Genomic DNA, 26,916 nt, shown 5'->3' on the forward strand with positions numbered 1-26,916 from the left:
TGGCTTGACATTTTGATTGTTGTGGTTCTGTCACAGCAGTTTTGAAAAGTTGCAGCAAAGACCATTTAGCCCACAAAGCCTAAAATGTACACTAACTGACCTTGTAAGAAAAAGTTTGCCAAGCCCGGATCCTAGTACATACAATCATACTAAAATACAGTTACAGATTTTTTAAAAATTTCCACCACAGATTATTTCACTTACTCTCTGTTTAATACTTTATACCCAGTGTCTTAATACTAAGAACTCAGTGCATAATAGCCGGTTTTGTTTTGTTCTCAAAATGCACCTTTATCTCAATACTTTTTTGAAGACTTAATACAACAGTACCTAGTGAATTATTTCAAATGCCTTCCACCGTTTCAAATCCAGCCCTGTAATGATTGAAATTTTCCCACATGTGTATTATTTTCTGCAATCAAAATAATGACTAACAAAGTAACTGCTGAAATTCTATCTTTATTGTGACAGTTGTGGAGAGAGAGGGAAGAAAAGGCAGCCCAAATTTAGGATTGGGTAATTTGCAGCTTTCCTTGAGTAGTGGGTAAGAGACATCCTGTTTTCCCTGCTGTAGCCCAAAAGCTTTCTTTATTAAAATCCCTGCTTTCAATTCTGAGAGATCCCCAGTACCCCACAGTACCATAATCTGGATGGTAGAATGTTGCTATTTTAGCCTTGCTAGAAAGGTCCATGCTTCCAGTTTTCCCACATAGATTTCCCTAGAGGCAAAATAGCGAGTTTGCATCGTTTCAACTAGGGAAAGTAATCCACTTGGGAGTTGGGAGGTTTCAGTCAGATGTGAATTGAAGTATAGACGGTGCCTTAAGAACCTCCATACCACATGGTCTAAGGTGGGGTTGAACTGAGAGTCCAGTCACCTGCACGTCAACTTCTGATGACTCAGTTTGTCACCTGCTTTTGGAAGGTGTGTCACTGCCTCGCAGAGAGTGGCTGTAAAGTGGGGAGAAGGATTTCAGAACTGTCTTATTAACAGGAAAAATCATATACAACTCAGAGAACTTAAGTGATAGTCAAGCTTCTTCGTACTGAGAAACATGACTATGAATAAAATAATAAAATACTATAAATAATTCAGCAGGATTAGGAAGTTTATAGACATTGAGTTTTTATAATCAAATTTTATACTTAGAAAGACCCTTAGATACAGTCTAGTCCTACTTCTTTTAACAAGCAGGAAAGCTAACATACAGGTACATTAGCTGACTTAATTGATTCGCATGAAGCCACAAAACTACTTAGCCACAAGACCTGGTATGGAACCCAGGTATCCTAATTGAATCTGGTCACCATTCTGCTGCATCACATTCTATTTATGGATTCGAGATTGTGATCAGAATATACTTTAACATTGATATGAATTTGTACAGTTAATTCATTTTCTTTTTTAAAAAGCTCAACATATTCATTATTATTGTGTGTTATACAGTACCTAATGTTCAGTGCATCAAATCTATCCTCTAAATTCAGTTGGGAATATCAAGGTCATACTTTGGCTCTCACGGCCTTGTTTTAGTTTTCTTCAGCTTCAATTTGAACTTGCGTATAAGCAATTGATGGTCTGTTCCATAGTCAGCCCCTGGTCTTGTTCTAACTGATGATATTAAGCTTCTCCATCATCTCTCCACAGACGTAATGGGTTTGATTCCTCCATGTTACATCTAGTGAGTCCACCTGTATAGTTGCTGTTTAAGTTATTGAAAAAAGGTATTTCCAATGTATAAGTCATTAGTCTTGCAAAATTCTGTCATGTGATCTCCTGCATCATTTCTCTCACCCAGGCCATATTTTCCAACTACTGTTCCTTCTTTATTTCTGACTTTCACATTCTAATCACCAGTAATTATCAATGCATCTTGATGATTACCAAGACTTGCCTGAAGACCAGACAAGTTGTGGGACATCTAGGACATCATACATGAAGAAAGCAAAAGGTCATTAAAAAGACAGGAAAGAAAGAAAAGACCAAAATGGATGCCAGAAAAGACTGTGAAACTTGCTTTTGAACATAGAGTAGCTAAAGCAAATGGAAGAAGTGATGAAGTAAAAGAGCTGAACAAAAGATTTGAAAGGGTAACTCAAGAAGACAAAGTAAATTATTTTAATGAAATATGCGAAGACCTGGAGTTAGAAAACCAAAAGAGAAGAACACACTCGATATTTCTCAAGCTGAAAGAACTGAAGTAAAAATTCAAACCTCAAATTGCAATTTTGAAGGACCCTGGGCAAAATATTGAATGATGCAGGAAGCACCAAAAGAAGATAGAAGGTGTGATCATTAAGGTTGTGTGTCAACTCGGCTGGGCTATGATTCTCAGTGGTTTGGCAGTTATGATGTAGTTTGGCAGTTGTGTAATGATATAATCACTGTCATGATGAGATCTGCTGTAATGTGATCACCTCCATGGTGGCGTCTGCTGTGAGTAGCCATTCAGTCAAAAGGGAGTTTCCTTGGGAGTGTGGCCTGCATCCAATATAGGTGGACTTTTTGGCAAGGCTTGAGGGCTTTTGCTTGCTCTGGATCCTACAGCTGGTTCTCGTTCATCTGACCTCCAGTACTTGGGACTTGATCTAGCAGCTTACTTGTTGATCTTGGGATTTGTTAGCCTCCTCAGTCTGTGAGCCAGTGGCCCGCCAGCTTACCTGCTGATCTTGGGATTTGTTGACCTCCTCAGCCTATGAACAGAGGCCTGTTGTCTGACCTACCAATCTTGGGTTCCCCAGCCCCTGCAGCTATGTGAGAAGCCTCCAGCCTGACACATGAACTTGGAACTTCCCAGGCTCTACAACCATGTGAGCAATTTCCTTGATATAAATCTCTCTATATAGAGAGAAAGAGATGCTTCACTGATTTTGCTTCTCTAGAGAACTCAGCCTAAGACAGAGGAATACACAGAGTCACTGTACCAAAAAGAACTGGTTGATGTTCAACCATTTCTGGAGGTAGCATATGATCAAGAACCAATGGTATTAAAAGAAGAAGTTAAAGCTGCACTGAGGGCATTGGTGAAAGACAAGGCTCTGGGAATTGATGGAATACCAACTGAGATGTTTCAACAAATGGATGAGCACTGGAAGTGCTTACTCATCTATGCCAAGAGATTCGGAAGACAGCTATCTGGCCAGCTGACTAGAAGAGATCCATATACGTGCCCATTCAAAAGAAAGGCATTCCAGTAGAATGTGAAAATTATTGAACAATTTCATTAATATCACACACAAGTAAAATTTTGCTGAAGATCATTCAAAAGCAGTTGCAGCAGTACATCGACAGAGAACTGCCAGAAATTCAAGCCAGGCTCAGAAGGTGACGTGTAATGAGAGATATTAATGATGTCAGATGGATCTTGGCAGAAAGCAGAGAATACCAGAAAGATGTTTATGTGTGTTTTATTGACTATGCAACGGCATTCAACTGTGTGGATCATAACAAATTATGGATAACATTGCAAAGAATGGAAATTCCAGAACATTTAATTGTGCTCATGTTCATAGGCCAAGAGGCAGTCATTTAAACAGAATGAGGGGATACTGCGTGGTTTAAAATCTGGGAAGGTGTGCATTAGGGTTGTATCCTTTCACCATACTTACTCTGTCTGTACACTGAGCAATCTGAGAAGCTGGACTATATGAAGAAGAACACGGTATTAGGATTGGAGAAAGACTAACAACCTATGATGTGTGCAGATGACACAACCTTGCTTGCTGAAAATGAAGCAGACTTGAAGCACTTACTGATGAAGATCATAGACTACAGCCATCAGTACGTATTACACGTCAACATAAAGGAAACAAAAGTCCTCACAACTCGAACAATAAGCACATCATGATAAATGGAGAAAATGTAGAAGTTGTCAAGGATTTTGTTTTACTTGGATCCGCAACAACACCCATGGAAGCAGCAGTCTAAAAATCAAATGACGTATTGCACTAGGAAGATCTGCTGCAAAAGATCTCTTCAAAGTGTTAAAAAGCAAAGTTGTTGTTTTAAGGGCTAAGGTGCGCCTGACCCAAGCCATGATATTTTCAGTCACCTCAAATGTACGCAAAAGATGGACAATGAATAAGGAAGACTGAAGAAGAATTGACATCTTTGAATTATGGTGTTGATGAAGAATATTGAACATACCATGGACTGCCAGAAGAATGAATAAATCTGTTTTGGAAGTATAGCCAGAGTTCTCCTTGCAAGCGAGGATCGCAAGACTTGGTCGCACATACTTTGGACATGTTATCAGGAGGGACCAGTCCCTGGAGAAGGACATCATGTTTGGTAAGGTAGAGGGTCAGCAAAAAAGAGGAAGACCCTCTACAAGATGGATTGACAGAGCGGCTGCAACAACGGGCTCAAACACAGCAACAATTTTGAGGATGGTGCAAAACGCAGCAGTATTTCGTTCTGTTGTACATAGGGTCGCTGTGAGTCGAAACTGACTTGCCGGAACCTAACAACAACACAATATCTAGCCAGAATCCTTCTGTCTTTTGTAACACTTGTGGTCTAACACATAGTTTTATGAACATTATACGTGCAGATTTTTAAATCTTAAATCATGCAAGAATACGATGCCAAGAATTTTTAAAAAATAAAATGTTATAAGTTAATGTTTTCTCTCTGTCAGCATGAGTGAAGTTTCTAATTAGAGAGCATGTGCCAAGATGAGCCCTTTAAAAATATCACTGCAAAGTATTAACCCACAACAGAGAAGCAAAGCTAGAGTCGGGTTCCTGAACTGTTTCTTGAAATAGTGTGTAGCAAGGTACTCTGAATTGGCAAAAGTCGCATCGCTGAGTAAATAAGCGAGAGTTCTAAAGTTTAATATGATTCATGCAACATGCAAATTAAACATGTGTCACTGTTACTTTTTCACATATTTTTACAGACTGAACAACAAATAAGGCCTTGAAAGTATATCAGTGGAGGAGTTTTTGGCCGCTCCTGATTCTACTCCTGCCATAATTATTTTTTTCTCTTCCAATTTTCTGATCCTGTTTGTCTTTTAAAATGTAAAAACAGTGCATTAGTGCGCTTGGTTCTGCATATATTGGCCATCCTAAGTTTGTCCTGTGAAGCACTGTGCAAGTAGTAATACTTTTAACATTCTTTGTTTTGGCTGTTGTTTTTGACAGTGTAGTTTAGTCACAACTACCATTCCTAATTTAAAATACTGGTCCTAGTATCTGTCTTGACGGTTCAGAAAAGAGCCCTCCGCCTTGTGTTGTGAGGCTATGATAATGTCGGGGAGGCAGATTTTTCCATTAATTTTTAGAAATAGGTGGGGTTATTAGCTCTACTATTTTGCCTCTCCTTTCTGGAGGCTTTGTTGTTGTTAACTACAAGTGAGTCGGTCCCTGACTCGTGGTGACCTCATACATAAAAGAAGAAAACGCTGCCCAGTTGTACGCCATACCATCCCCATGACCAGCTGTGGATCCTACCATTGTCATCCATAAGATTTTCATTGGCTCATTTTCAGAAGTCACCAGGCCTTCCTCCCTAGTCCCCCTCAGTCTGGAAACTCTGCTGAAACAGTTCAGCATCACAGGAACATGGACAGGTGGGTGGTGGCAGCACATGAGGTGCGTTGGTTGGGAATCAAACCTGGGTTTCCTGCAAAGACGGCAAAAACTCTACCACTGAGCTACCGCTCCTTCCTGAAACCTTTAGAGCATGAGTAATTCTAGAGAGCCAGCTTTTCAGGAGAGCTGTGAGTTTTAACAAAAATTTTGTCCAAAATGACTACAGTTTTCTTTAAATTTTTCTAAAAATGTGTTGTAATTTTCTGCCACCTTAAAGCATGTGAACAGAATTTAAATTTATCCTCATCTCCTGATGCATAATTCACTGAGGCTGTCAGTGCTTCTTGCGAAGTGAGGTGTGTATGACTTTTGCCTTTATGTGGAGAGACCCTACAACACTGAGAATTTGGTGTTTTATAGTCTCATGTAAAATTTTTTTGTGTGTGTTTATTGCCCTTTGTGCCTGTTGAAGTGGCTACCTTAAGTTCCTATTTACAGCTTTAATTTGTGCTTCTGCTGGGAGCTGGGAACTGGTAACCAGATTTAATAGAGTTTAGATTGCAATTAAGTACACCGAGTTAGGGCCTTACAGGTTTACCCTGTAAACTCTCAAAATAACAATGCCACATCTTTTTGGCTGTGTAGAGGACTTAATAGCTCACCACCTTGTTCTTGGCTATCTTCCAGAGAGGTCAGAAATACAACTATACAACCTGAATTTTGTCAGATGGAAGATGAGATTTTAAAATGAAGGTTGAATAAGCATAGAATTTAGACATAGCCTATTTTTATTTTCTAGTTTTTAAAAAAGTTGCATTTTTTTGACAAGTCAGATGTCATTTATCTTCAAGATTCATTCAGAATGATAAATTGAATATAATTGTGAAGTTAATTGGGTGTTTAAAGACAGCTGAGCATTTTTTGTTGTTGTTGTTACCTGAGGTTTTGAGACCACCTCTGAAAAAACAAGTTGCCAAGCCCTCTGCTGTGTTGTCACAAATTAAATTATGGAGTGTATACTTGTCATCCTTGTCCTAGTTCCTGTTTTTAAAAAACCACAGTCAGGATTAACATTTATCTTAACTCTTAATGCCCTTTTTTTCTCATTTTTGGCCATTTTCCCAGAGAAAAGAGTTTTATAAAAATTGAAGTTTGGGGAAAATGGTGTAATATTAAGTTTTATCTATGTAATCTATATGTCAGATCATTCCTGATTTTTATTCCAAGAATTGGAATTTTAACCTCCGTTACATGTTTGGTCTTAAAACAAATGTTCTCAGAGAACAGAATGTCAGAGCCATCTGTGTGTGGGTGTGTGTGTAAAATTTTATATCAGTGTTTTAAAACGTTGCTTGACCCAAACCCCCATTGCCATCGAGTCAATTCCAACTCATAGTGACCCTATAGGACAGACTAAAACTGCCCCATAGAGTTACCAAGGCTGTATCTTTACAGAAGCAGATTGCCACATCTTTCTCTCATGGAGCAGCTGGTGGGTTTGAACCACTGACCTTCTGGTTCGTAGCTGAGTGCTTTAACCACTACACCAGCAGGGTTCCATTGTTTGACCAAAAAAAAAAAATTGTTTGACCAGGGGGTATTAATTCTGAATAGTATCACGAACAGTAAAACCTTGATAGTTTCCTGGATTAGAGCTATTAGACTTGTTTAGATAACACACTTTGAATTACTTCCTCTCAGGAAACATTGAAACTGAAAATGTTAACCAGGCACACATACTGAAGCACTTAGGACACATTGTTTCTCTTGCTATTCAAAAAAAAAAAAAAAGGAAGGAAATTATGCAAATAAATCACATCTGTAGAAACCTGAGGAGACTGTTTGGCTCAGTTGCCAAAGGAGAAGAGCTTTTATTTATGAGATTCTTCATCTGTCATTGACAGTGACCACAAAACTGGTCAGTACATAGCTTCATAATTTATGCAGGGCTAATTGCTAGCATTAATGATGACTTCAGAGTTGGAAGCATAGAATTACAGACTGTACTCAAATATGCTATGCATTTTAATGTATAAGAGAAGGGGTAAAAACTTTTAGAAATACACAGCTACATGAAAATGTAGACAAAACTATTGACTGTGCCCAGATAATGACATTCAGTAAGGATAATTTTGATTTGTTTAATCTGTGCACCTACTGTCTCATCTCACATGTAGCTTCTGAAGATATTAGAACTCTCACAAGCCAGGTGGACATCTTCTTTTAATTCATTTGGTGTACGGTACTTCGCTAGGTCTATAATTTCTTCATTTTGGAAGACTTATAAAGGTAAATTAGGCAAGATATGGTAAGTATAGATATAAACAGATAGAAAGAAGCATGTACTTTGTTATTCTTCCATGTTTTAGAAGCACTGTTGGCTCCCTGTGTGTTAGCTGAAAATACTTATTGTATGAGTATGTGTATGTATGTGTGTGTGTTCCTCAAATCTCACGAGAGCCCTTTCTCCCAGCATCCCTGTCTCTACCATGATCCAAATGGGTGAATTGCCAAGTTTTTGTTTGTTTTTTTTTACAAAGTTCCAATAAAAAGGAAGCATAGCAATGCAGCTGAGCATTTTGGAGACTAGTCTATCCTAGAACAGTATATTCTGAATGGTTTCAATGTGTTCACTTCCTTTGGGATATAACTAATGATTTTTTCAGGCTTTATTCCAACATTAAGTTTTATTCTGGGATGACATACTCAATAAATACTTGAGCAGTTCTTCAGTAGAGAAGAAAAAAATAATGTTTAGAAGGAGTGGCTAGGGCTTGAAAACAGAGTTGGTAGAAATTTAGACACCAATGTGAAAAGAAGTTGTGAAAGGCAATAAGAAACAGGATTATAAGAAAGAAAATATTTTTATTGTTAGTAATAGTAATAATATTAATGGCCTCTGTTTACTGAGATCCTACCATATGCGAGGTACTAAAGGTTGTACATCAGCAGGGAACTGCCAGAAATTCATGCCAGATTCAGAAGAGGACATGGAACGAGGAATATCATTGCTGATGTCATATGGATCCTGGCCGAAAGACATTTACCTGTATTTTATTGACTATGCAAAGGCATTCGACTGTGTGGATCATAACAAATTATGGATAACATTCCGAAGAACGAGAATTCCAGAACACTTAATTGTGCTCCTCTGGAACCTATTCATAGGCCAAGAAGCAGTGATTCAAGCAGAACAAGGAGATACTTTATGGTTTAAAATCTGGGAAGGTGTGCGGCAGGGTTGTATTCTTTCACCATATTTATTCAGTCTGTATGCTGAGCAAATAATCTGAGAAGCCAGAGTATATGAAGAACACGGCATCAGGATTGGTGGAAGACTCATTAACAACCTGCAATACGCACGTGGCACAACTCTGCTTACAGAAAGCGAAGAGGACTTTTGAAGCTCTTACTGGTGAAGAGCAAAGACTGCAGCCTTCAGTATAGGTTACACCTCAACATAAACAAAATTCCTCACAACTGGACCGATAAACAACATCATGAGAAACGGAGAAAATGGGCTTTTGTTTTTACTTCAAAGAATCGTATTTGGAGGCTTTTACAGTTAATTCCAAACATGGCCATCTTTCAGACAAAAACAGGAACCGGAAAGAAGTGGCTGAGCGGCTTGTTTTTTATAGCACTAATTTTTTTTTTTTTTTTTTTTTTTAATGTTGATTGGAAAATTGCTTTTTCCAGAGAGTGGAATTTTATGCGTATGACAGAGAATAGTGAGGAACTATCTAAAAGGATTGTTTCTACCTAGTTTTCTAAACAAATAACTAACTACTGTTATTCCATAAGCAATATAAACTGTATGATATTATCAGTCACTTTACCCAGACACTTTTTTATTAACATGAAAGAAAAAATCAGTGTCAGAGTTAGTGTCAGCCTGATACCAAAACCTGATAAAGATAGCACAATTAAACTGTAGACCACAGTCTCGCCTATGAATAAGATACATACATCATAGATCAAAGAGAATCATGCAATATATTTTTAATCATACCATGACTGTGTAAAAATTATCTCAAGCATGTGGGATTATTTTAGTATTTGAGAACATATTACTATAAACTCAGTAGATCAGAATTACAAACATACGATCATCTTGTCAGATACAGAAATAGCATTTGATAAAAAATGTAATTTCTCAATAGAAAGTTTTAGAATTGTGAAGAAATATTACTAATATAAAGAATATACCTCAAACAAATTTCTCATAGTTTATGTTCAAACACTGAGGATGTCCATAAAAATCCAGAACAGTACAAAAGCCCTTACGTGCACTTACTGGTGGGGGAGAAAGAATGAAAATTGAAAAGGTGGACATAAAATGTTTATCATTTGCATAAGATATGATTACCTAGGAATCTTAAGAGAGTCAACTGGAAAAAAGCTATTAACAGTGAGATTACTGGACATGCAAAATAACAACAAAATGTAGTCAGCACCTAGGAATCAACAGCAAATGTACAGGGATTGGTAATGAAGAAACAGCTTAAACACTAATAAGGGAAGTAAAAGATCTGAAAAAATGGAGCGAATTATCACGTACCTATTTGGAAGTAACTGACTACTGTAATAATGTTACTTCCTACCAAAACACTGTGTAGAATTAAGCCACTTCCAATAAAATTATCAGTGCAAATCAAGGGCAAAATGAGTTTAAAGTTCTTCTGGGAAAATATATAACACTTTTTTATCGTCATTTTTTTTCCTTTTAGCTTTTAGATTTCAATCTTAAAGAAATATTGCAAAAATAATATAAGAACTCCCTAATTAGCCATATTCACCAGTTTTTAACATTTTGCCACATTTATTTAAGCATCCTCCATTCCCCTCCAGGTACATATATAAAATACAATTTTTTTTCTGAACTATTTGAAAATGCATTGCATACCCCTTAATATGTCAGTGTGTTTACTAAGAACAAGGATATTTTCTTATGTAACTGTAGTACATTCAGGAAATTTCACATTGATACGATGCTTTTATCTACAGTCCATATTCCAAATTTGCCAGTTGTATCAGTAGTGCCCTTCATATAGCATTTTTTTCCCCCAGTACAAAATCCATTCCAGGATTGCATATTGCATTTCGTTGTCTTTTTTTTTTTTTTTTTCCTTTAAACTGGAATCGTTTTTCAGCCTTTGTCTTTCATGACGTTGACATTTTAAAAATATACACACCAGGTATTTTATAGAGTAGTTCTCCATTTGGGTTTGTCTGATGTTCCCTCATACTTAAACCCACTGCCATCAAGTCGATTCCAACTCATAGCGACCCTGTAGAGTAGAACTGCCCTGTAGAGTTTCCAAGGAGCACCTGGCAGATTCGAACTGCCAACCTTTTGGTTAGCAGCCGTAGCACTTAACTACTACGCCACCAGGGTTCCCCCTCATGCTTGGAACCCAGTAATTTGGGTTTTGGTTATAATGTTATATAAGAGAGATGGTGAACTTCCCAGGGAGTCGCATGCAGAGACACACGATGTCTGCATGCTGCTTTTTAGTGATATTAAATTTGATCACTGGCCAAGATGTTGTCTGATTTCTGCACTATATAGTTGTTTTTCTTTTTGTTTGCTTCTAACTGATAAGCATTCTGGGGGAAGACACTTTAAACCTTGCAGATAACCTACTCCTTAATCAGATTTTCCCCTATAAATGTCACATACATTGATGATTCTTGTATAAACCAGTCTTTACTGTAATAGTTGAAATATTATCGTTTTCTAGTCCTACCACTTCTCCACATTTATTACTCAGCTTGTCCCCCCTCCCTTTTTTTTTAATTAATTTATCCTTTTGTTATTAGTATAGACTCATAGATTCCTAATTTATTCAGTGGATTGTAATTCATTACTGTCTTGATTGTAATGGCACATTGCCCCAGATTTGGGCAGTGGGAGCCCATTCAGGCCAGCTGCTATGTCCTTTTGACACGTCCCCCACATCTTATGAGCACTACTTTACTTTCTGGCACGAGATATTCTAGGCTCATCTTGAACTTTTCCTGTCCTGTCCCTGGAATCAGCCGTTTCTCCAAGGAGCCATGGCTCCTTTTAGTGGGGAATGGTATTTAAAAACCGACCTTGGACAGGCGATATGTTCATACTGGTAGCCTTCGCTTCTAGTTCTTGGGGAGAACCAAGCCAAACCCGTTGCCATAGGGTTTCCAAGGAGTGGCTGATGGATTCGAACTGCCAACCTTTTAGTTAGCAGCCAAGCACTTAACCACTGTGCCACCAGATTCCTTGGGGAGAACAGGACTGAGAAATGTGTGTGTGTGCGCACAGTTTTTTTTGTTCGTTTGTTTGTTTTTAGTTAAGACCAACGCTTCCAATTCCAGTTCAACCCCATCAAGTTCTTTCTTGCTTTTCCACACTCCATATTTCTGTCTTCTTCCACAGTGAGAACCCTGGCTCTGAAAATTTCAACACATTTACTCATTTGCTGAATCCTACAGTATAGTAAAGTTGCTTCAGAATCACTATACCCATACTCCTATGAAAAACAAATCTACTAAAAAGAGCACGATATTTGTTGTTTTTACCCCACTTAGACTGACAATGCATAGTCAAAGCACTGTGTTCAAAGCTACTTGGAGTATTTCTCTGTCACCAGCGTGGTTCTTTTATTCATTTGAAATACAATTGGATTCATTTGTTTCCATTTTTATTCAGTTTTAAGTTTTTTTAAAAAAAAATTCTTACTGACTTAACTTTATTTTTTGAATATGTAGAACTTTAGCATGCTTCCAAATAGTCAAGCCTCTAGGGCAAGGTAAAGTCAAAGAGGTATCTCTCCTTTCCGTGCCCCCCCTACCCTGTTTACTCCTGCAGCTACGTCCTGAAAATAATCATTTTCATTGTTTTCTGGGTTATGTTTCCTGTGTTTCTTTTTCTACAAAAATAAGCAGAAAGTTATATGTTAATTTTCCCTTCTTTCTTATACAACAAGGTAGTATACTGTATAAACTTTTTTCCACTTTGCTTTTTTCACTTAACAATATATCTTAGAGGTCACTCCATGTCAACTCATTTCCTCATCATCATTGTTTTTGCAAAATATCATTACATCTGTGTACCATTGTTCATTCAGTCAATCTCCTGTGTTTGGGCACTTTGATCATTTTCAATATTTTGCAAATACAAACAATGCTGCAATGAATAACCTCATACTGTGTGTATTTTTATATTGTTGGAGGAATGTCTTCAGGGTAAATATCTAGAAGTAGGATTGCTGGGTAGAGGGAGAAGTATCTCTTGATTAGATATTGTCCATTTTCCCTCTACAGGGGCTGTATCATTTCCCATTCCTACCAGCTATGTCCAAGAGTACATATTGCCCTGTAGCCTAACTTAGAGAGTACATTGTCAAGCTTTTGAGTTTTTACCAGTCTGCTAGGTGAGAAATGCTATCTCAATGTAATTTTAATTTGTGTTTCTCTTTCTATGAATGAAATTAAACATCTTTTTTAAGTTTGAAAGCCATCATGCATCTTTTTTAGTGAATTGGTTTTTCATGTTTTTTGTCAATTTACATGTAGGATTTTTGGTACTCGTTTTTTTAAAGTTGCTTATGCATCAGGGATATTGTCCCTTTATTTGTTATATATATTGCAAATCCTTTCTTTCAGTCTATCATTTGACTCTGCTTTTGTTGTTTTTTGCCATCCAAAATCTTCTGAGTCAGAATAACCACAAATTAGGGCTGTTGTTACTAGATCTGAAAAATGTAAGATATAGTAATTAAAACAGTATATTTTTAATGGAAAAATAGACACAAAGGTCACTAGGATAAATGACAACAAAACAGAAACACACAAGTGTGTTTGAGTGTGTGTATAAATTTAGTACATATGATAAAAGCGACATTTCAAATCAGTGATGAAAAGAGATGGTTATTTCGGAAATGTACCAAAAACCAAACCCACTGCCGTCAAGCCAATTCCAACTCATAGCGACTCTATAGGACAGAGTAGAACTGCCCCATAGAGTTTCCAAGGAGCGCCTGGCGGATTTGAACTGCTGACCTCTTGGTTAGCAGCCGTAGCACTTAACCACTACGCCACCAGGGTTTCCAGGAAGTGTACCGGATACTCAATAAACTGTATTTAAAAAAAAAGCTAGAGCTCTATCTTAGATAAACCATCAAAGAAATTTCAGTTAAATATTTAATAAATGAATCATCAAAGGACTAGAAGAAAATATTGGTAATTATATCAGGATTCCTCAACCTTGGCACTATTGAAATATTGAACTGGGTAATTCTTTGCTTTAAGGGACTGTCCTGTGTATTGTAGGATGTTTAGCAGCATCCCTGCCCTTTACCCACTAGATGTGAGTAGCATCCCCCAGTCCTAACATTGACAGCGTGTCCAGGCATTGCCACATATCCCCTGGGAGCCAAAATTGCTCCCAGTTCAGAACCACTGATCTCAGCTAAAAGTAGCATAATGCCCAAGAATGAAATCACACAGGAAAATTTTGAAAACATTGACTAGCATAAAATTGAAATCCAAGCAACAAGTTGAAACTATATAGTGTAAATGACATTCACATTACATAAAAACCAAAAACCAAACCAAACCCACTGCTGTCGAGTCGATTCCAACTCATAGCTACCCTGTCAAAAAAAAAAAAAAAACCGAACCCACTGCCATCGAGTCAATTCTAACTCATAGTGACCCATAGGGCAGAGTAAAACTGCCCCATAAAGTTTCCAGGGAGTGACTGGCAGATTCGAACTGCCAAGCTCTTGATTAGCAGCCATAGCGCTTAACCACTATGCCGCCTAAAACTGCCCCATTTGGTTTCCAAGGCTGTAAATCTTTACAGAAGCGGACTACCATTTCTTCCTCCTGAGGAGCAGCTGATGGGTTCAAACCAGTGACCTTTTGATTAGCAGCTAAATGCTTTAACCACTGCACCACCAGGGCTCTTCTCATTGCGTAAAAGGTAATCGACAAGATGACCATCTCAATAGTATGTGGGCAAAAGACACAAATAGGCAACTCACCAAAAAGAGAGAGAGAGAGATCTAAATGGCCAGATAAATACGGGGGGGAAAAAAAAGAAATATTTACTAGTACTGTAATCAAAGATATTCAAGATAAAACAGGAATAAGTAAATTCCGAATGAACGCTTTCTGTTTCACAAGGGCAAACTTGAAATAAACTTCCCATGGGTCTGGGGAGACAGGTGCTTTCCCAGAGTGCTGGTAGAAACATAAATTGATGAAGTGTAATGGGAAATACATATATTAGACTTTTCAGATATATGCATAACTTTTGCCCATGCAATTCTACTTCTGGCACTTTATCCTAATAATTAAACTGTAAAAAAAAAAAATTATTGCTGTACTATTTATTACTGCTAGACACTCAAAAAGCCTGCACGTTTAACAATAGGAACTTGTCAAATAAATTATTGGTACATCTATATATAAAGTCAGCATCAGAATCTGTGATGAGGGGGTTCATACACAGGGGCAGATAAGTTATACTTAGAAACTTAGGTAACAAAATTATATATGTGTATTTATGTATCTCTGAGATAGATTGATACATCCCATTTTTTTTCCTATGTGTACAAAACCATTAGCAGAGATTTTGTGCTAAGATTATATAGAATTTTTAAATTTTTATGTCTAGTATCTAATATTTCTAATTACATCTTAATATTTCTAATATTAATTTTATAAAATGAAATAAAAGAACAGGGAAGAAATAAATTTTTAAAAATCCTTTGTTTCAATTCTAATTTTAGAGAACATAATAAAGCAAAAACAAGGAATTTTCTACAATGGTGCTCATAAAAGCATCATTTAGAACTGAAAAAAAAAATGGTAATATTAATCTCCCAAAATAATCCATAGGGTAGGCTACTGTACATGTATAGTAATAAAGACTGGGGGGATGTTTACCAGACCATTAACCATGGCTGCCTCTGTATCGACGGCAGTGATGGTTCAGCGGTACAGTTCTTACTTTCCATGCAGGAGACCCAGGTTCAATTCCCAGCTAGTGTACCTCATACACAGCCACTGTCTGTCAGTGGATGCTCGTGTGTTGGTATGATGCTGAATGGGTTTTAGCAGAGCTTCCAGGCTAAGACAGACTAGGACGAAAGACCTAGAGATCTACTTTTGAAAATCAGCCATTGAAAACCCTGTGGGTCACAGTGGTCCAGTGCACAACTGATCATGGCAACGGCAGAGAGCCAGGTAGTGTTTTGTTCCGTTGTACGTGGGGTTGCCATGAGTTGAACGCCAACTCGAAAGCAGTTACCAATAGCTGTCTCTGAATCAGGGTCATGGGGGTGTTGTTTTTGTGTTTTTCTTCTATACTTCCCAATTTTTTATCAAAGAATATAGATTACTTTTGTTTCCAGGAAAAAAAAAAAACATGTTTTTAAAAATCCAGACTAATATCTCAGACAAAAACTTTTTGTTAGCCATGTGAATGTTATAAAAGAAATGGAGTCTAAATTTGGTATTAAAACCGTAGTTTCCTCTGTGTGTGTCTTTAATAGTAAGCTCTTTATGTCCGTGTGTGAAAAGATGGAAAGAAATTAAGTTTGATTTCTCATACTGCAGGTTGCTTCAGGTGAATGCAATGAAGACACGGAAGTTTACAACATCACCCTCTGTACTGGGGATGAGCTCACTTTAATGGGGCAGGCAGAAATCCTTTATGCGAAGACATTCAAGGAAAAGTCAAGACTCAACACAATCTTCAAAAAGATCGGGAAGCTCAATTCCATCAGCAAGCTGGGTAAAGGCAAAATGCCGTGCCTCATTTGTATGAACCACCGGACCAACGAAAGCATTAGCCTTCCATTCCAGTGCAAGGGCAGATTCAGCACCCGGAGTCCCATGGAACTTCAGATGCAGGAGGGCGAACACACCATCCGCAACATTGTGGAGAAAACCAGGCTACCTGTGAATGTGACTGTGCCAAGTCCCCCGCCGAGAAACCCGTATGACCTCCACTTCATCCGCGAGGGGCACCGCTACAAGTTTGTGAACATCCAGACTAAGACGGTGGTGGTTTGCTGTGTGCTGCGGAACAACAAGATCCTCCCCATGCACTTCCCTTTGCACCTGACTGTTCCCAAGTTTAGCCTCCCAGAACACCTGGTGAAGGGTGAGGTATGGCCTGAAACCCTGGTCCATCACTGGCTGGGAATCTGCCAGGAGCAGTTCGATATTGATGAATATTCACGGGCCGTCCGTGATGTGAAAACCGACTGGAGTGAGGACTGCAAGAGCCCCAAGAAAGGCCATTGCTCTGGCCACAACCATGTGCCCAATTCCCTTAGCCATGCCCGCGACGAGCTCACCCACTCCTTCCACCGGCTCTCGGTCTGTGTGTATGGCAACAATCTCCATGGCAACAGCGAGGTGAACCTCCAGGGCTGCAGAGACCTGGCAGGAGGAGAGTGGGTCCCATTCTCTAACGACATCCTGCCCTACCAGGACTCTGGTGATAGTGGAAGCGACTACTTTTTCCCAGAAGCTTGTGAAGAATCAGTGGGCATCCCTGGGAAGTCAGAGCTTCCTTACGAGGAGCTGTGGCTGGATGAAGGCAAGACCAGCCATCAGTCTCTCACTCGATCCTTGAGTGAGAAGAGCAGATGTGATCATTTCAGAGGTTCTGTCCGGTCCAAATGTGGAACGTCTCCTCTTCCTGTCCCTGGGGCTCTGGGAGCAGCAAAGAAGTCTTCAGATATCGCCCTACCTCCACCTCCAGTGCCTCCCAAATCTGAAGCCGTAAGTTACTTCTGTTCTTGAGTGGTGTGCCAGTTTTGTTTTTTTTTTTTGGTCTGTCTGCTCAGTCACTCACTCTCTTTTCTTAAAGAAAAAACCCCCTGACTAAAGAGTATCAGAACCAACAAAATTTTAAAATTTGGAGTGAAATAGAAAGGCTAGCTAGATTATTTTTACTAGTTAGGAGTTTTATTCCATATTTGATGAGAAACACGAGAGGTTTTAACGGGAGGAGTTTAAACATTACTTTGCTGTTGCCTAGAGAATGGATTATAGGGAGGAGAGGGTAGAAGCTGGGGACCAGATAGGAGTCTACTATAATAAGGGAGGTATGAGAAGAAGATGCCTTGGACTGCAGCGATTGATAGCGTTAGACATCACTGAGGAACGTGCTGCTTCAGAATACGTTTAGGGGTAGACCCAGCAGCATTTACTGGTAAATTGGATATGGGGAGTAAAGAAGAGAGAGAAATCAAGGGTAACTAATAGATTTTTAGCCTGATCCACAGGGTGGATGTTAATGCCATTTACAGTGATGGAGAAGACTGAAGGAGGATGGGGGAGAATGATTATCAAGAGACGTCACAGTTACTTGTAACCCTCTTCTGTATCCCTTAAGTTACATCAAGGTCAAAGCACAGTGGGCATGCTCACGTGTACACACATACACACACATCACACAGGTGTCTGGGTGGTACTGTTTTAATTCTTTAGATGTAACTCATTCAGAGGTTGAGGAGGCATCTATCAAATTTTACTGTAAAAATACAAGACTGAAAAGGGGCCCCCAGTTTTGACCATGTTCTTTGACAGCCATTGAAAACCTTCGATACTCATTTTTGATCAATGGATTTCCTTATATCTAAAGGAGAAAGTGCTAGAGGCACTGGTGTGATTCTGCTCATCATTTCACAATATCTATTGCAGTGATTTCCTTCTTTCTTTCCCCAGCAGAACCCTTTAAAAAATATGGTAACATTTACATGAGTCCCAAGATGTAGAAGAGTTTAAAATCAAAACCAATCTGACTGAAGCACAAATTTGGGGAAGGAGGCCTTCCCGCTTACCCTGCCCTCTCTGCCTGCCCCCAGTACTTCCCTGGAACTCTGGGGTCTGCAAGACAAAGTTTCAAAGCCATGGGGTTACTGGGCAGGATGCTAGAAATCTGACTCTCAGTAAGGCCTGGGCTCTGAGCTCTGGTACCTTTCAGTTTTATAGGAAAGGTAACAAACGAAGAGAGCTGACTGCCACACAAGTTAAAAGGTAGTGAAGGATATAATCGAGATGCAGACACATAATGTGTGTGGGGATTCAGGGGAGAAAGAGATAATTCTAGTTGGGGGATGAATAAGAGAGGCCTTTGTGGAGATTGTAGCATTTTAAGTAAGCTTTAGAGAATATTCAAGAATTGGAAGAGCAGAGAGATGAGAAAGAAGGGCATCCAGACACAGAGTCACATGAGCAAAAGGCTGGAAGCTGGGACAGTTTTAAGCACATAGGCTTTACACGCTTTCGGTTGGGCTGACCGAAGAGGGCAGGGTGGCTAAAAGGCTGGAGCCAGATCACTGACAGCCTGACTGTTGGGCAGCAGAGTTTGGGCCAGCAGCCATCATGCTTAGCTGTCCATAAAGAGTCCTCATGACTGCAGAACTTACCCAAGAAGAGACCCACCTCTGCCTGTTTGTCCCAGCGCATAGAACCCCCCCCCCCCGCCCCCAGCAACTGCAGGTCCTGGACATAGCCCTGCTCCTTATAGGATCTTCAGGGACCTGAGGCACAAGCTCTAAGATCACTGTCCCCACGAGATGCTGGGGAAGATTTAGGGTAAATCTTTGGTGGAGTTGGAGTCCATAGCCATTGTATTCATGCCAGAGTTCCCTGAGCTTATCCTCAAAAAGCCAGGTAAAAAGTAAAGGGTCATTTCTCCTAGCAAGGACTTGAAGCACTTTTAGGTTAGTCAAAAATATACAGCTAAGCCATATATTTGACATTACTTGAAGATTGGGGCCCTGATCTTACACAGGAACAAGACCACATCAGCTTTTCCTGTAATTTAGTCCTAGCTGGCACACAGTAGGATTGACTCATCCAAGATGGTCACACCCACGGGTCATTTATGTAATCGAGTCTAGAGGTACGAAAGTAGCATCACTTTTTTTTTCTGTGGCTACAGACAGATGCGTAAGAACACATATATTATTATGAGTCCTGATTCCGACCCTGCTACTAAAAAAAATGCTAGAGTTAAATTTGAAACTAAAAGCAAATCTCACAGGAAAGGAAAACATATTGGGCCCCAATTTAAACTGTAGTTCCTTAATTGATGTAAGAGAATCTTTTCAGAGCATGCCCAGTGTTTAGAGAATGCTATAAACATACAGATTTTTATAAACACCTGATGTCATTTAATTTACTTGCCAAAGAAAAAGAAAAAAAGAAATTGGGGCATTTCATATGAAGTCATATTTCTTATTGGTTCTGTGACCATGAAATGAATTTTCCATTTTCAGGATGTGCATGGGATCCAGAGAACATCACAATTGTTGGATGTGGCTTCAGCTTGTAATTTTCAAAGGGGAACTTTAATGGGGCATAAATTCAAGTGCTCCCACAGAAATAAATAAAGCTTCTTCTTTGGATAGTTACAGTGGATTAAATCTTGGGAGAGATGCTGTGTGCCTAACAGCAGTCCCGCCAGACAATTAAAGATGGTGGTTAGCTTTCAAGCAAGGCTAGCTGGATGTATATGGGAAGGTGCTGGCTTCCACCAGGTTCTTAGGAATAGAAGGTGATAGAGCAATGAAAAAGAGTCAAGGAAAGAGTATCTGTCTTTCGAGGTCAGAGAAGCAAAGCTGGCCATTAGTGAGTAAACTCTGGCCACAGTGCCCGACTCAGTTATTTTAGGCCTAGAGGTTCAATAGCTGTACTGCAGTGATGTCACCCTGTTCTTTTTCTTCTAATCTTCACTTCCAGCTTCAGCGCCCTAAATTGTGACATGTTTGTACTCTCTCCCCAGAGTGAGAATAAATAAAAGTGAGAATTAGTCTTTCCCCTTCCATAACAATGCTTCTGTGTTTCCCTCATTATGCTGCAGATGGAGCCGCCTCAGGGTTTGTGCTTCTCAGGCCTCTCCTACCTTACCCTAAAGAGGAAAATGAGGCTGTGGGAACAAGCAGAAGCTCCTCAGTGGAGGAGGAATCGGTTCAGCACTCTTGATACACTTAGTACTTGGTGTGGCAATTTAGAATTATGCCAAGTCCTCTTGTATCTCTAAAGATTGCCTAATACCACTTTTTTTTTTTTTTGCCTTTTAATTTTGTTATTGTACTTTATTTTTTGTACTTTAGATGAAAGTTTACAGAACAAACTAAATTCTCATTAAACTACCAAAAAACCCAAAATCCATTGCCATCGAGTCGATTCCGACTCATAGCAACCCTATAGGACAGAGTAGAGCTGCCCCATAGAGTTTCCAAGGAGCGCCTGGCAGATCTGAACTGCCGACCCTTTGGTTAGCAGCCGTAGCACTTAACCACTACACATATTGTTTTATGACATTGGTTGACAACCCCACGACATGTCAACACTCTCCCTTCTCAACCTTGGGTTCCCCATTACCAGCTTTCCTGTCCCTCCTGCTGGTGTGCCCCTGGGCTGGTGTGCCCCTTTAGTCTCATTTTGTTTTATGGTCTGCCTAATCTTTGGCATAGTGGTTAAGTGCTACGGCTGCTAACCAAATGGCTACCAATTGCTAACCAAATGATCGGCAGTTCGAATCTGCCAGGCACTCCTTGGAAACTTTATGGGGCAGTTCTACTCTGTCCTGTAGGGTCGCTATGAGTCGGAATCGACTCGACTGCACTGGGTTTTTTTAGTCTTTGGCTGAAGGGTGAATGTCAGGAGTGACCTCACTACTGAGCTAAAAGGGTATCCAGGGGCCATGCACTCGGGGTTTCTCCAGTCTCTGTCAGGCCAGTAAGCCTGGTCTTTTTTTATGAGTTAGAATTTTTTTCTCTATTTTTCTGCAGCTCTGTCCAGGACCCTCTATTGTGATCCCTGTCAAAGCAGTCGGTGGTGGTAGCCGGACACCATCTAGTTGTGCAGGACTCAGTCAGGTGAAGGCTGTGGTAGTTGTGGTCCATTAGCCGTTTGGACTAATCTTTCCTATGTATCTTTAGTTTTCTTCATTCTCTCTTGTTCCTAAAGAGGTGAGACCAGTGGAGTATTTTAGATGGCTGCTCACAGGCTTTTAAAACCCCAGATGCTACTCACCAAAGTAGAATGTAGAACATTTTCTTTATAAACTGTGTTATGCCATTTGAGGTAGATATTCCCTGAGACCATGGTTTCCACATCCCTCCGCCCATCAATTTGGTCTCTCAGGGAGTTTGGATATGCCTATGGAGCTTATATGACCTTGCCTTGTACGAGTTGTGCTGCCTTTCCCAGTATTGTGTACTGTCTTACCCTTCATCAAAGTTACCATCTATCTATTGTCTATTTCATGTTTTTCCATCCCCACCCCTACCCTCCCTCATAACCATCAAAGATTGTTTCTTTTTTTTATTATTATACTTTAAATGAAGATTTACAGAGCAAACTAGTTTCTCGTTAAGCAAGTAATATATTGTTTTGTTGCCAACCCCATGACATGTCAACACTCTCCCCATCTCAACCTTGGGTTGTCCATTACCAGCTTTCCTGTCCCCTCCTGCCTTCTCATCCTTGCCCCTGGGCTGGTATGCCCATTTTGCCTCGTTTTGTTTTATGGGCCTGTCTAATCTTTGACTGAAGGGTGAACCTCAGTAGTGACTTCATTACTGAGCTATAATGGTGTCAGGGGGCCATACACTCAGGGTTTCTCCAGTCTCTGTCAGACCAGTAAGTCTGGTCTTTTTTTTTTTTTTTCGGTAAGTTAGAATTTTGTTTTACATTTTTTCTCCAGCTCTGTCCAGGACCTTCTATTATGTAAGCAGCCAGTAGTGGTAGCCAGGCACCATCTAGTTGTGTTGGACTCAGTCTGGTGGAGGCTATGGTAGTTGTGGTCCAGTAGTTCTTTGGACTAATCTTTCCCTTGTATCTTTGGCTTTCTTATTCTCCCTTGCTCCAGATGGGGTGAGACCAGTGGAGAATCTTACATGGACGTTCACCCGCTTTTAAGACCCCACTAATACTGCTTTTTAAACCCAAAACTCTGCTGCTATCTCCTGAGTATGGGAGGCTATTCCCTGCCCAACATGAATGACCCAGGGGAAAGCAAACTACTCCAGGTCCCAGGCATACAGAAAGGACACAACCGCTTGTACCCCCTAGAATTGTTGCAGATGAGCCCAAGCCAAGGGAGCCTGGCCAGGAAACTGAGTCGTGACATTTTTGTTTTTTGTCTGATTTTGGAAGGTGCCCCCAGATGAAAGGACCTTGCAGTCCCTCTTATGTTGGTTATCCTTATTGGTTCATATGTTTATTTTCAAGCAAATCCTTTATTTTAAAATTTTGTGGGCCTGTATCCATAATCATAAGGCCCCTGGGTGGTGCAAACGGTTTGCACTCAGCTGCTAATCTAAAGGTTGGAGGTTCAAATGCACCCAGCAGTGCCATGGAAGAAAGGCCTGGCAGCCTGCTTCCATAAAGATTACAGCCAAGAAAACTATAAAACAGTTTTACTCTGTAACTCATGGGGTCTCCATGAGTCAGAAGCGACTTAATGGCAATACCTTTGGTTTTTTGGATCCATAATTTTAGATGACCCTTGGTGGTGCAAAAGGTTAAGTGCTTGGCTACTAACCAAAAGGTTGGTGGTTCAAATCCACTCAGAGCCGCCTTGGAAGAAAGGCCTGGTGATCACCCTCTGAAATGTTACAGCCTAGAAAACCCTACATACAGTTCTACTCTGAAGCACATAGGGTCACCATGAGGTGGAATCGACTAGATGGCAACTGGATCCATAAGTTTAATATTCTAGGTATTGGCTGATATGTCTACAATATTTACCCAGGTACATTCTACAAGCGATAATCTCCATGGGCTCCCTCCACCCCTTGGAAGATGGAGTTTTGGAGCGTGATGATAGGAAGACTTTATATGGCATGAAATTCTGTAAATAGAATGTTTTGATTTCCACAGTGCAATGGTTTATGCAGTGAATTATAAATCGTTATCAAAACTACAGGTCACAACTCTTCTCAGACCATTTATGCAGCAGTATCCTACCTGGGGACCCTAGAACCCGGTGATGAGAGTATCCTCCATCTGTCTTCAATAACGGAAAGAAATGCGGTCCCTCTTAGTTGGTTGCTGACATCACAGCCATTTCTGAGATTTGTGGAAGGAAAATAATAAAAGGAGCTCTAGGTTTTGAAGCACTGGTTTAAACCAAGTTTTATGTGCATTTTTAATGAAGAATTTGTTAGCCTTTGTGATAGACTGCCACCCTCTCCCCCCTCCCCACCCCACCACCCCCCAGCTTAAGAGAAACCAAGATGTCAGGATTCAGTTACTAGATTTCTAACATGTATTCATTGTTACAAGGCTGGAGGGCCATCATAAATAAAGATCCTTTAATGAAGCATACTGCCTTGTTGGTGTCTGAGAAAAATAAAACTTAAAGGGTGAATTTATTGCCAGAATGACTGGGCCTAATCCAGTAGGTGCTTAGAAAAACTGATTTAACAATAGAGAAGTGAGTTGGACTGTCTGGACCGGTCTCAGACAGGCTGAACAATTGATGAGGAAATAGAAGGATATACTAGGCACCTTGGAGATCTTCACTTCCCTTCTTAGTGAGATTTAACTGAAAGCAGGGAGACAGGTGATCTGCCACATGCCGTGAATAAATCATTAGAGGCTGCGTAGTGTCACGTGTGAGAGCCATACTTGGGTTTGAATCCTCACTCTACCACTTCGTAGCTTCCTACCTTGAGCAAAATGTTTAAGCTCCCTGAGTCAGTTCCTGTGGGGATGATAATAACTTCTTCATTGCATTATTGCACTGTACAAAGTACTTAGCCCTTTTCCCTGGCACTTAGTAAAAACCCAGTGAGCATTCAGTAACTAGCAGCAGTAACTTAATATAAGATGCATTCCAATTTAGGGTCAGATAGAAAATGTTATTTTGGAGATTCTTCGTTTATCCTTTCTTGACTAAGGAATGGAGAAGGAAAGTCTTCTTCTTCAGCTGCATGGGTCCTTCCAGAAGCATGAAGGCTCATGGGGATGGCATACCCACCTGAGCAGCACTCGGGAAGGGAGGGATGGTCATCCTTACATTCCAAAAGTACATGGTGTTAGTTGCCTTCAAGCTGATTGCGACTCATGGTGACCCCACATGTCAAGCACTTCACCGTTTGCACCACCCAGGGACAGAAGTACACATAGTAGTTTCATTTTGCTTGGTCTCTAAGATACTGGGTTTTAAAATAACAAAAGATCCTTTTCATCTGACTAAGAAAATGTCTGCTTAATTAGACAGGTGTTATATTGTAGTGACCTAGCTGTGGAGCCAAATTTGTAATTGTCATAAACCAAAAGAGCTACTGAAATGCTTAGCATACTGTGGATCGTAAAAACTTTTAATCCTTTAATGGAGGGATTAGGCGTTTCGAAGAACTGGAGTGCCTGTGAAAGGGCCACGTGTTGTTCCAAAGTTGCAATAAGTGTGAAAAAACCAATATTCCCTGCAATCCTATATAAAAATGTTAGAGCTGAGAAGTTGCCTTGGGTACTTGAATTCCTGCGGCATGGCTGGGTTATGGCCCTACTGGACCTCGTAACTCTGGACATGATCACCCTTAAGAAACAGGGGGCCTTACATGACCCCCCAATTAAGAAATTGTTATAGAAATATGTCTGTTTATAAACTGAGGGAAGTGGCTATAAGAACTGATTCTACTCTGAATTTATTTTACTTCATTTTGTTTTTCTCTTTGGGCTTTTTGCCTCTGTCAAATTTTAATATTCAGAAAGTCACTAAAGGATAGATTTTCTTAAGTAAACCTGATGTATTAATATTCCCAATTAGGTATTAAAAAGATTAATCCTCTACAAAAAGATTTACTGAGTATTCCACTAATTAATGAGGTCTCCTGGGGCATTTGACATTTAATTAATTTTAATTACAACTTTTGAGGAATTCATCTACTCTGTAGACAAGCCATACCTACGTTCCCATTTGTTAATTGAAAGACAAACTAAATTAGTATTGTGTTTTGGTGGTTTTGAAGCTAATTGCTTTCGGCTTCATGGACGTTTATTTGTTTTTAAGGGAAACCTTCCAGGCCCAGAATTTTTCTTCTCCTTCAGTGTCCGCTGATATTCTCCATGATTAAAATGTTAATAAAGATAATTATGATATTCTATTGGATAGTTCGTGTTTCAGATCTGGACTTATAGGTGCCATTTGTACAAAATCACATTTATAAACCCATCTATCGTTTGTTATACTTCTTGCTCAGAAAAAGTCTTTATGCTGTGCCCCAGTGGCGTATTCTTCCTTCTGAATCCATGGAAGCACCCTAGAATTTAAACAAGAACTTCCTTTCAGAACCACTTGCCCCTCTTGCCTCCAAGTAAGTGACCGTCTGCTCTCTCCCCTTTGCCTCCCTTGCCTGAGGCTTAAGTATTGGAGGCCATTTCAGAGACAGGTCTGTTTGAGGGCCTTCTCGTTCGCTGAAAAACTGGAAAAAGCAAACTATCTGAGAATCAGAATTTTGACGGTAAATCACATCTGCCCTCCCATAATTAATCAACGAGAGGTTAATTGTATCACCACCCTGTCATTGTAATACTTTAATTTCTGTTTGGCTGGAAATATCCACTGATAGCTATGTGACAGGGTTATGAACTCTTTGTATAAAAGCCTCTTTATAAATAAGATTTCTTAAGGCTGTACTGATTTGGTTATCTGGGAGAAGAGTGTGGGAAGAAATGTAAAATACAGGGCAGAGAGCATGCGGTGAAAGGCAAAGTTACAAAGTTCAGGGAAGCATAGTTATAAAACTCTTTTCCTTGGATCGCTGACTTATCCTCGTTTGGAGTTTTTAGAGAAGAAAACTAGTGGTAAAGGTGATTCCGATTTTAGATCAAGCTCATCTAGAGTATATGTTTTTTATGAATGATTTTATGAATGATTGTCAATGATTGCAAAATGAACCTTACCCACCTAAGTATTCCCAAGTGTCTCTAGACCAAGCACCCACATTCCAAGCTGTGTGATCCTTGGGACAGGAGCATGTAAGGCAAGATTTTAAACTGTGTGAACTGAGAAGTGTGCTTTCCTAAGCAGATGTCCCTAGATCCCTTGTCTTGTATTGAAGAGCTGAGCAACTACTGCTGTGAAATTTATTTTCCCAAGAGAATATCTAAAGACAGCAAAATATATGTCATAGTGAGTGTTCCATTTACCATTCTTAAGTTGTCTTTTTGTCTAGTTAATGAGGGGTGTGAAAGTGTCATTGCTTCCATAGAAGAAAAGTAGAGAGTTCCAAGAAAGGAAGACTTTCTGTCCCTTATCATACCAAAAAGAAGTCCTGGTGGAGCAACAGTTAAGCGCTCAGCCACTAACTGAAAGGTTGGCAGTTCGAACCCATCCAGCAGCTCCAT

General features: G+C 39.7%; 1 protein-coding gene across 1 annotated transcript in view; it reads left to right on the forward strand.

Annotated features, from left to right (window-relative positions):
• Positions 1-26,916, forward strand: part of GAREM1 (GRB2 associated regulator of MAPK1 subtype 1) — a 194,446-nt gene that overhangs the window by 153,701 nt on the left and 13,829 nt on the right. Inside the window, exon 4 of the mRNA XM_010586786.3 lies at positions 16,147-17,322. Coding sequence (XP_010585088.1) covers positions 16,147-17,322 — 1,176 coding nt within the window. The remainder of the gene's footprint in view (positions 1-16,146; positions 17,323-26,916) is intronic.

Source organism: Loxodonta africana, chromosome 11 (assembly GCF_030014295.1).
Source record: "Loxodonta africana isolate mLoxAfr1 chromosome 11, mLoxAfr1.hap2, whole genome shotgun sequence".
Taxonomy (NCBI): domain Eukaryota; kingdom Metazoa; phylum Chordata; class Mammalia; order Proboscidea; family Elephantidae; genus Loxodonta; species Loxodonta africana.